At 34.2% G+C, this 11,995-nt stretch overlaps 1 protein-coding gene across 1 annotated transcript; it reads right to left on the reverse strand.

The window, feature by feature from the left end:
- Nucleotides 1-4,256: 4,256 nt before the first annotated feature.
- LOC131603518 (F-box protein SKIP14) lies at nt 4,257-9,702 on the reverse strand. Its single transcript, XM_058875853.1, has 2 exons — nt 7,975-9,702; nt 4,257-5,672 (listed from the first exon to the last, which is right to left on the reverse strand). The coding sequence occupies exons 1-2, from the start codon at nt 8,896-8,898 to the stop codon at nt 5,025-5,027; spliced, it is 1,572 nt and encodes a 523-aa protein (XP_058731836.1). The 5' UTR covers nt 8,899-9,702; the 3' UTR covers nt 4,257-5,024.
- Nucleotides 9,703-11,995: the final 2,293 nt, after the last annotated feature.

The following is an 11,995-nucleotide window of genomic DNA, read 5'->3' on the forward strand; positions in this document are numbered from 1 at the left end:
TGGTGAATATCTATCTGGTGCTCGAGATATTCGACCAGAACGTCGTGGTTCAACCGTTACAGGATCAGGTGGCGGTTCAGCGTCGGGAAGGGGTGTGGGAACCTACTGTTTGTGTTTTCTGACATATACATGACCTGATTAGGTCGTAGACTCCTGTTAGTTGGCCTGACATATTCTCACTCATAGTCATCAGCCATCATCTATAAGCAATAAGATATCAATCATCAATTATTAGTCATAAGCTATAAACTATCAGCTAATTCATCAGTCAACCGCTATTTTTATCAAATAGAGCTTAGATCACTTGGTGGGTTTTCCACGTCGTCCACACTCCGACCTTATTGAGACCCAAACCTAAGGGTGCATGTTGGAATTTTCGCCTTCATTGCGGTCTTCCCCTAGTCGCCTAAATTGCGGCATTTACCTTGCCTTCATTGCATCCTCCATCGCCTTCATTGTATTGGGTTTGAAGGGATAGATTTAGTCTCACGTTGCTTAGAAACATGACATGTATTGTGTTTATAAGTAAGGACAATCTTCACCTTCCAATTCGATTTTGCAGATGAGTTAGGACTAACCAAAATTCTAACACGGTTTGTTCTGCCTTGTTCCCAAGGCTCAAACGAAAAGCCCAAAAGTACATCGCATGCAAAAAAATGCGTAAAACGTTTATACTTTTCTTCCTTGAAAAAAGAAAATTTCGTCCATTAGGATTTTGCTTACCAGTCAGATCAATCTGACAGATGATTGTGATCCATGTATTAATCCACTCATACCGTTGTTAACCGTTTATCCTATTTAAGAGAAAACGTGTCAATTCTCGGGTAGTCAAATCCATTATCACTCACTCTTTTTTTCTCATTCTCTTACTGACTTGGACGTTAGAGTGCTAACCTTGTAGGTCATCCCCTTCTCTACCGCATCAGAAGCTTAAGTCCACCACAACAAGTTATGCTTCTTCGTTCATCATCAACTCTGGTTCCATTACAAAACATTGGCATAGTCTGTGGGAATGAAGTTTGATTCTTGTGCATTTTCATGTTCTTATCTCCTTCATTAGAATTTCATATCTGTTTTGCTAGGCATTCTGATAATTACTCAGTTCAAAAGTATAACATTTGATAACAATATGACTGACATTTCTTATTTAAAATAGGTATTGGATGTCAAATTCATCATTAAGGATCTGGGTAATTTAAAATATTTCCAAGATCTACTCAAGGCATGTTGTCAAAGAAAATGCAACTTTTTCAGAAGCATAACTTCTTGGTGCCAAGCATGTCCCAATACCAATGGACCCTCGCCACAAATTGGGCACAGACTCAAAAATCATCTTTCTAACTCAACTTCTTTTCGTTGTCTTATAGGAAATCTTTTGTATGTAACACACACCAAACCTGACATTAATTTTGTTGTTTGCAAGTTAAGTTTGTTTTTCTCCAAACTTACTGTTTGTTCATTTACAAGCTGCAATGAGAATTCTTTGATACATGAAACTTGCACCTGCCAAGGTACAACTCTTTAAATCAGACTCCTTCTTCACATAGTCTTGTTCACAGATTTTGACTAGGATTCTTGTAAAGAAACACGGAGATCAACAACTGGTTTTTGCTTCTACCTGAATAATCTCTAATCTGTTTGAAGAGCAAAAAGTAACACAGTTTTCAGATCTTCATCAGATGCAGAATATAGTGTTCATGCAAATACTACTTGCAAAATACAATGGCTCATATGTCTCCCCTCCAAGACCTGGGTCTTTAACACACCAAGCCAATTATTATTTTCTGCGGCAATAAGTTGGCCATACACATTGCAAAATAACTTAATATTCCACAAACGCATTAAACACATAGAAATATAGAAATAGATTGCCACATACTTTGTGACAAAGTTCAGGCTAAAAGAATTTATTAGATACTTCTCCCTCCGTTCCTTTTTAAGTGTCGTTTTAGAAGAATTTTTTTGTTCCTATTTAAGTGTCATTTTATAATTTAATGTTATAATTTGTCATTTATACCCTTATTTTTTCAATAACTCCACCTCAAAATTTTCACTTAATTATTGGAAAAAGAGAGTATATGATTGAATTTATTTAGAAAGAGAAAATTAAATAAGGGTATAATAGAAAAACTAATTCTAATAATCCACTATTTTGGTGGAAGAGCTTTTTGCTAAAACGACACTTAAAAAGGAACGGAGGGAGTAATTCACTCCTCCAAAGAGATTACAAACGTTTTCACTAAAGCCTTGCACTAGGACCCCTTCACATAGTTTGTATTAGTTTGTTTTCTATTTAACTGCCTTGAAGGCAAGTTAGTTACTTCATACATTTTCACTAAAGCCTTACACTAGGACCCCTTCACATAGTTTGTTTTCTATTTAACTGCCTTGAAGGCAAGTTAGTTACTTCATACATATAAAGCTCTGATTGTAATATCAATCTGAGTGAGCACTGAGCAATAATGAATTTTCTTTCAATTTCTTTTATATTGTTATATTTTTTTTTTATGGAAATATTATATTTGTCAAAGTATCAATATCCCATGGATATGAATGTCTAACTTTTTTATAAATTAGTTTTTTAAGGCAGAATTATTATTATTATTATTATTATTATTATTATTATTATTATTATTATTATTATTATTATTATTATTATTATTATTATTATTATTATTATTATTATTATTAAGTTCTATTTGCCAAAAGTAGAATATTATCAACCAAAAAAATTATTAAGAAGGTAGTTGATCTTTTAGCCGAAAATTCAGCCCATTGAATGGAAATTAATTGGTATAATAATTAGTTTGTCAACTTATTGATGAATAAAAAAATAATATGAATACCCAAGAGCACTTGGGTGAGATGGCAAGGATCTCTTCCAGCTTTACCGCCTAATATGAATAAACTTATTTAAATGGTTTTCATATAAATTATAAAAGAAAAAAAAATGTACTAACTGTGTAATATAATTTTACACCCTCAATCAATCAATGCCGATCATGTATTATGTCAAATTAGATTGAAAATTTTAAATAACTTATATGGTATAGTAGAATGATATATTCTCATTCAACGAAAGTGTAAAACTTTTTTATACTGTTCGTACATCTCTATTAAATCCAATACTAAAATATTTACTGCTAGTAGTATTTTGATTTTTTTCAAGTTATTTGTCAACTTAAAAATGAAAATATGTACAATTCTTGAATTAAAATAAGATTTTTTTTTTAATTAAAAATGTTAATACAGTTAATATTTTGTCGGGGGTGGATATTGAAGTCTCTCAACTACCAGCCAGCCTAATAATTCCTTGTTTCACTTTTTTTTTCTTTGTACATTATATTATTTGAGTATGACTAAGACACATTTTAATTTTAGCTATAGGACAAAGAATTAAATGAAAATAAAAGGAAAAAGAATAAACTATAAACTCCTTTAAAACAAAACTATATAAAACTAACAGAGTAAACTTGTTTTAGCTAGCTACACAATCCATTATGCAAACACTAAACACAGCAGAATGCAGCTCACACATTCTGTATGTTTTATTTGAATAGTAAATTATTACTTTTATCCTTTCCTTCGGGTCGTTGGGTCCTATGACATTTCATTGGTGCCAAGTATATTCTTGTATCATCCTAAAAGATAACACAACCAAACAACTCAAGGCAACGAAAACGTGATCTTTGGTTTTGGTTTTGACTTACCATTTCATCTAAGTTATGCCTTATGTTGTCCATTTCTTCAGGCAACAGAAAGAAACCAACTAGTTTTCCAAAAGCTCCCAACAAGTTTTCCTGCACTTGAAGCATAGTAACATGTTCCTAAATCTAACCAAGCAGCTAAGAATAACTTTCTTGGGTGGTCAGTAACATCTATGTTCGAGAACAAAAGTACAGTCATCCAATTAAAATAAAACAACCCAACCTTTTAGACATTTATAATCAGTAATATCGATGGCCTGTTTGGTTTGGCCTCTGAGACACAAAACGCACGTTCATATGCCATCTTACCGTGATTTCTAGAAGCTACAAAAGGTAGCTTTTGAGTAGACGTGAAAATTCACCGTGATTCGCCAAACCAAACATAGCACAAGTCATTTAACTTTTCTTAGTAAGAAAAGTCATAGGAACGACCAAAAAACGAGCCTATTTCAAATTGAAAGAGGGAAATAAGTATACAATAATTATTTTGCTACAATAATCCCAAGATATATTTATTTAAAGCTACTCAGTCAAATGAGTTCCACTTCATACAAGCTAAAATAAAATACGCAAAGATTCAAATACATCAGAAAATCATCCACTTATTTTGTCTTATCCAAAATGGGAAAAATAATAAAGAGGGTACATAGAACCCCAACCTAAAAACAGTGAACTACCAAATCCAGATTCATCCCATTTATATACTTTACATTTTCTATTCATTTATAAAAGAGATGGACATAATTAATAGATTAATATGACTCATTTTAATAATTGAACCTCAATTATGAGTCTCACTAATCTATCAGTTATGTTTATCTGTCTTATAGGAGGATAATAAATGATATGTAGAAAATGGAGCAAATCCGGATTCGGATTCAAATTATCAGTGAGTTATTGAAGAAGAAGAAGCAACAGTCTATAAATCAGACAGTTCAAACTGGAAAAGCAATATAACTATAATCACAAATATCATCTGAAAGTTGCCCAGTGAAAGGTTGCATTGTAAAGCATATCGCTCCAACTGCAACCGGGGTATCCGAGTATCACCTCATAAAAAAACCGCAACTATGAAGTAGGCGATCCATTATCATAGTAATTGAATTGATTCCTGCAGGTTATTCAAGCAGCAGCACAGACACAACAACGATATCAATTTTCATTTTCCCTACAACAGAAAAATCCCCTCCAAATACAAAGAATGCCAAGCATGTCCAAGCAGCACCCAGCATTTCTTATGTCTTCAAAAGGGAACTTTATTCCACACTAAGAGTTATGCTGTATTATAGTGTATTACAACACATGACCTAACTTTGTTTAGGGAGAACTTTGCCTGATTAGCCCAACCTTTCCATTTGTCTTTCCTATCAATTTGGACAAATGATGAGAACATTGAGAGCAAAGCAATTCCAGACAAAATGTTTCTTCATACTCGCCATCACTGATGCACCGGCCACACTGACTACATCGCGGTATGCAAAGCGTGCAAGCCCGACACACCTTAGAGGCATGCCCCACCACCCCATGACAGCCTTCTGCTGGACAATCATATACAAGCCTTAAATTCTCACATCGAGGACAAACTTCAATGTCTAAGGACCTATCATCATCGCGGGGTATATACAAATTCCAACGGCAATAGAAATGCGGTTTGTTGGAATGCTTCTTCAGTTGACTGTCAGCGCCGGAATGCTCCTGTTGTTGATTGTCAGTATGGGAATGCTCCTGTTGTTGACTGTCAGTATGGGATTGCTCCTGTAGTTGACTGTCGGTATGGGATTGCTTCTGTTTTTTCCTGTCAGTGCTCAATAAGAGCTTTATTTCTTCAAAATGCGTTGGTGTAACACCATAAAGGCCGCCTATGTGTAAATGCTTCACACCTCGTGTACCCGGAGAGTTTTTGTAAGCTTTTAACATACCCACAATACCATCAATACTTAGTCTTGTACATCCGGGAACACTCAACTGCATAGATTCACAAGAGGAAAAAATACACATGTTATAGTAAAGAATATTGATATCAAGACATTAACAACTCTGAACTCAAGATGAGATCAAATAGTATTCAAAGCTCAAAGCAGTTAATACTATAACAGGAGACAGAGTCAGTGATTATCAATCTTAACATACCAACACTAAATCATATTATATATGAAACTACCAATAATATTAGTAAACTTACTTCAAAGTGCCAAGATCTATCAAAATGCAAAAGCCTAATTTAAACCAAATGCATCTGAACAGTGAAGGAAACATGACCGGATCAAAGTCAATAGTTGGAACAATTAATAATGTGCCTCAACTCAATCTATAATATACTTTTCTTGCACACCTTCCCTTCAAATTGAGGGTTTAATACCTACAAGTGTTACTACAATGCTCTAAAACAGAGTACTTCTAAAATGGTATAGTACCGGATATGACACATACCCTATACCAGTACCCGTACCGGTGGTACTACATTTTTTTATTATATTAAAGTAAAAATTGTAGTTTCCTCATATATTAAATCGGTAAAGTATTGTAAATTCGCAACTTGAGGATCGTAGCATGACTCGTAAGATCCTATATCAGGTAGAAAATATATATTGTATATGTATAATTACATAAACATGCCCAACAATCAACATATATGATGAAAGTAACTTCTAAATCATAACATTAAACTAAGTTCATAAACATATATTTATAGAATCTATAAGCTCACAACCATGATAAATTCATAACCAAAACATAACCATAAATTCATAACCATAAAAACTGGGTTCAAAATGAAAACAATCTAAACAACAATTCTAGACTTTCAAGATGCCATCCACTCATAAAACCTGATGAGGTAAGCGGTGCAGCAACGTCTCGTTCGAATAAAGGAGGAAACGGTGCAGAGATTCAGCAACATATTGTTTGAATGAAGGAGGAAGCGGTGTGGAGAGTGGGCGATGTCCCGTTTAAATGAAGGAGAAAGCGGTGCGGAGAGTGGGCGACATCTCATTTGAATGAAGGAGGAAGCAGTGCAGAGAGTCGGCGACGTCTCATTTGAATGAAGGAGGAAGCAGTGCGGCGACAATAATGAGGAAGAGGTGTACTTGATCAAAGAAGTATGAGGAATACCTTATCAAAGTAGGAGAAGGATGAGGAATACTTTGACCACAGAGGAAGACCAGTCGGTTTCATCAGAAAAGCGCGATACTCTTTTTATCAATTGAGGCAAAGATGATACTCTTTTTTTCTCTACCACTGCAAAGATACTTACGTCTGATTGTGTTCTTATTCATTAAATAATCAAACATAGGTTTTGGTTTATAACCCGACTCGGGTCCAGGTCCAATTTAAAAATTAGGATTTTTTTTGCAAAAATTACCGCAGCTATTGTAACTCTGAACGAGCTGGCCGTGGAGCTCGGCCGAGTTTTCCACCTCGGACTCCACCTGGATTGCAGCACGCCTGAGGGAGATTGAGTTGTAAGATTGCTCGACCCTACGAGGCAACTCGTGATTTTGCATATATTGATTAACACAATATTATTTACGTATTTAAGTTCATTTGTTGTAGCTTAACACAATGTTTGACATCTTAAACTGTTATTGTGATGTTTTCCTGTGAACTGAACAATTTAATTCTTTCATGTTACATTATTAAATTATTATAAAAATAAATTCTCGTTTTTTATTTACGTACCCGTACCTTGGTATTTTTAGAACACATTGTATCCCGTACCCAGTACCTAAGCATGGTAGCAACAATAGAATAATATAACGGAATTTTCTACCAATGCATGATGGAAAACAAACAGCAACACAAAATAGACAGCAGTAGTGAAGGATATATATGCTCTTTAATCATTTTGGATAAGAATAAGCATATGACTCAAGCATTTTCTATATGAAGCATTTCCTGCATCTAATTCGGCATGTGCCTCAATCAAAAAATGAGTATCCTAGAGAAAAATCTAGAATAACCTTAAATCAACTTCCTCAGTGGAACAACAACAAATAAAAACCTCAGGAAACAACTAACTGGGATGACATACAAAGGACAAAATGTTCAAAACAGGATCTGCTGACTTCTAACTAATTAAAAAAAATTGGCAACCAATGGAGTTTAAAGTAAATTATGTCCCCAATTCACCATTTAATAAATACAAATCAACAGCGATATCATATTTATTATATACAATTCCATAAATGCATACTATATGAACAGAAACGTATCTAAATTCCAATTTGAACTTCAAAAAAATAAATATAACAGGCTAATGCATGCTCACCTTGATTATATCAGGATTGGCTTCAAGAACACGCCTTAAACCATCGTCCGTTATCCTAGAACATTCCACCAAACTCAGACACTCAAGTTTACCTTGAGCCCTACTGGTTAATTCCAAAAGAACATCATCGGTGAGCCTTTCACTTAAAGGCTGATCAATGTGGATGCTTGTCCACAAAAGTGCATCATTTCGAACAATAGAATACAGATATTTACATACTCTCTCAACTGCAAAAAGATCCGACAAACCCAAATGAGGGAGCGCATACATTATAGCTGAATGAGTGTATTCATCTATTGCATGGCATTTCACATCATTCATGTTCACGTCACCCGACACGCTAGCACCCATTACACCATCCATGTCACGAGAAGATTCGCCACTAAAGCTGCAGGAAGCTTCTCCAACTTCACTCACCCCTTGAAATCTATTCTCCTCCATGCCCACATTTCCCCCCTGCGGAAATGTATGGAACCTCACAGCATTGTTCCAGATGAAATTCAACCCAGCAAACAAAGGGTAATTCTCACCACTCGTACCCATCTCATCGCCACCATAATCACCATACCCACCATAATCCCCATAATCGAAATCCAAATCCTCCAGCCATCCGGTGATGGCTGTGAAGGTAGTACCAATCCCCATACCAAAAGGATCCGTAGGCAAACGATCAACAATATCATTCGAAACAGAATCCTGAGTACCACTCACACCCCCTCTATCACATCTATCATTTCCATAATCAAAACAATCTTCAACATCCTGCCAACCATTTCCAAATCCATCACCACCATTACCACCACCACCACCACCACCACCACTCATCTCATTAATACCCTCCACTCTATACCCATTCCCCATCCTCATATTATCCTCCGCCAAACCACCCGTAAAAACAGGTCGATGAGAGAAATTCAATGCCATCACATATATTTTCCTTCCCAATCTATATATATACACAAACCCTAACAAAATCAATCAGCCACAACAAACCCTAATTTTTTTGGGGGGATGATTCTAATTCTAATTCTAATCAAAACAACAATTTCTCTTTTTTTTTTTTTCCTTTTGATTCTAAATAGGAAAATAAAAAACGAGAAGAAAAAAAAAACTAGAAGAGATCTATCAAGAAAACCCTCGATTTCGGATAGCAAACTAAAAAACGCACCAAAAACTTCACAGAGTTTCTTGCAAGGAAGAATCCAATTATACCAATAAACAAACTTCAAAACCAAAAAAAAAAGGAAAAACAGCTAGAATCGAATCGAACCGAATCAGATGAAGAAAAACACAATCGTATTTTTTTTTCCAAAAACGACGAAATTTCAACTAATTTTTTTTTGTTGTTTTTTGACTCGTGGTAATAGAACGAAGGATTGAAAACTAAAAGATGTTAAAAAACAGGAACCGAAGAAAATAAGGAGAACAATGAGAGCGTGTTTGTGCAGAGATTGAAGGAAAAAATGGAATGAAGAGGAATAGGCAGAGGAACCCTAATTAAGGAATGAGAATGGAGATGGAGCGAAAGAGAAGGGAAATTAGTGGTTAAGATTAGGAAGAAAATGAGGAAAATTCGGAGGGAATTGTTGTGTTGTGTTGTTCGTGGTGGGTTTTTGTTTTTCTTTCTTTCTTCCCCCTATTAGAGTGGGTTTGTGTGTGACGATGCCGATCGAGTTCGCGGAAAATATGTGTGAGATAGAGAGAAAGTATAGGAGAGTTTTTTTATTTTATTTTTTATGTTAAATAAAAATTGTGTTAACTCAGTCAAGAGGTAATAAAGAGAGAGATTAACGGTGAATGTTGAATGATGTTGGACACGTGGCGGGTTAATACGGTTTTTTTAGGCGTCTAGTTATTACATGTGGTGGTGATATGGAAAATGATAATGTATATATGACGTCATGTAAAACACAAAGATTCTATTTTATTCTATTTCAACAAAAATAGCCTATAGCTAATAATCACTTTGATATTGTTGATAAATATTGGAGGTGGTTAAAAATGATTATCCATTTTAAGAGTATACTACTTTCTTTGTTTTGTTTTTTTAAATCAATATTAAATATTGTTAGTTTATTTTTTATAAGCTTTTTTTGACAGAAAATATTATAGATTAGTTATATATTATAGCATATTGTAGTTTAAAAAGTTAAGACTATTAATTAAAATGATTTTTAAATGTTATTTTGAGAAAAATAGAGTATTAAGAAGTTTAAATTTTGGTATTTTAATTTATTGATTACCTTTTAAATTATTTTTTATAAGATAAAATATTATTATAAATATTGTTTTCATTTGCTTTGATCAAATTTTAAAAGTATGTTTATTTATTGTGAAGCATATGTATAATAAGAATTTAATATTAGATTGACATGTGTTTGGTTTATTTTAAAAAAGTTAGAAGACAAATTTGGGTGAACTAACAAGAGTTCATGAATAAAAGACTATGTCTAATGGGTATTTGACATTTGTTGTAAATACAATAACTCTGCATGTTTATTTTATGATTATAAAGTTTTGATTGTTCTTTTAGATTTTTGAATTAAAAATTAATGATTAATAATAATTAAATTAAATGAGATACGGTGGAAACATGTGGAATATTCTTGATTTATAAAGTTATAAAAGTTTTTTAAAATATTTATTTCCTAAATTATTTATTTTATGATTTAATTATTACTTATAACTAATAAGAAATATTGTTAGTTAAACGGTCTAACAAAACCGACACGATACGAGAAATTTAATATTTATTACTGCATTTAAGATGGATAAACACGTGGATCCTCATCAAAAGGATGCACATTAGATTGAAGCCACTTGCTTATCTTAAGTCTTTGAATTCATTCCAACAGCGTCATGCAATCCATATTTAGCCTTCGAAATTGTTTTCAATCGTCAACCATATATAAATTCGATTTTGCATCATAATAGGTACAATTGCATTCACTCATCACTCCATCTTAAAGAAGACTAACATTGTTGTACTAGAAAACTTTTTGGAAATTCCTATCAACGTATCATCAATCTTCTGTTTCACATCGTAATAGTGGCACCATTTGTGAGAACAACTTTTTGATTCTAACAAATAATCCTCGTTGAGTCTATCATATCTTTTTTTTATTGTGTCTCAGCCAATCATAATGCAAAGATCGACCAAACTTATCACAAGCATTTACAACTTAGTGTAAAAACAGAATGCAAACTTTTTCACTGAGAGATTCTTGTAAGTAGAAGAGATTTGGCAAATAGATTTGTCGCAATCCACTGCACAATAAGAGGTATTGTAGTGTGGTAACCTTGGAGCTGCGCCTAATACAAATCTCGGCGATGCCCTCTCGCAGTAGTAGAGGGCTCATCTTTGGGCTCATAAGTCTCCCTCGCGGTTCTTAAGGCTGGGATGATAGCCATGCACCTCCCAAGGTCCTTCACGCTAGGATATCTCTTTCACATCATTCCTCAACAAAGATACGGGAAAACACAAGGAAAATGCCACATCTCACTGTCAGAGAAACCCATTTTCAAAGCACATTATTTACTAAAGAATTTCCCAGTCTCTTAAAAAAAACACCAAAACTGGACAACTACGACAAGATTGAGAATCAGGACGAGCACAGTAACATGTAGATATCTTGCTCAACTACCACCACGTGAGGAGTATGGTGAAATGCAAACAATTTGAGTTAAATCTCAAAGGATCCATCGTGGCGTGGTTCAAAACCCTACATGATGGCTAAACGACAACCAGAGATGATAATCATCCTCAGCGGGATTCACTAGAAGATGAAAGAAACCCTTCGAGAGTATATCAAATGATTCACAAAAATGGCAGTAGAAGTAGTAAGATTTAATGGCAACTTTAAATGTTGTATAATTGACAAATGGTTGAGGACGGATTGCATGTTCTGTGAGAAATTAGAGTTGGGGGCGTCGGAAGCTTAAGCAATATCCTTACTAGATTCCACTTGTATATTAATAAAGAAGAAATGCTACTAACTCAATATGTGGAAAGACATAAAGG

Source organism: Vicia villosa, linkage group LG5 (assembly GCF_029867415.1).
Source record: "Vicia villosa cultivar HV-30 ecotype Madison, WI linkage group LG5, Vvil1.0, whole genome shotgun sequence".
NCBI classification, from domain to species: domain Eukaryota; kingdom Viridiplantae; phylum Streptophyta; class Magnoliopsida; order Fabales; family Fabaceae; genus Vicia; species Vicia villosa.

Bases quoted from the DNA above. Each gene is read 5' to 3' on its own strand.
- LOC131603518 (XM_058875853.1), bottom strand. From the start codon at position 8,898: ATGGCATTGAATTTCTCTCATCGACCTGTTTTTACGGGTGGTTTGGCG. The intron at 5,673-7,974 runs GTGAGCATGCAT...GAATCTATGCAG, and splicing joins CCAATCCTGATATAATCAAG to TTGAGTGTTCCCGGATGTAC.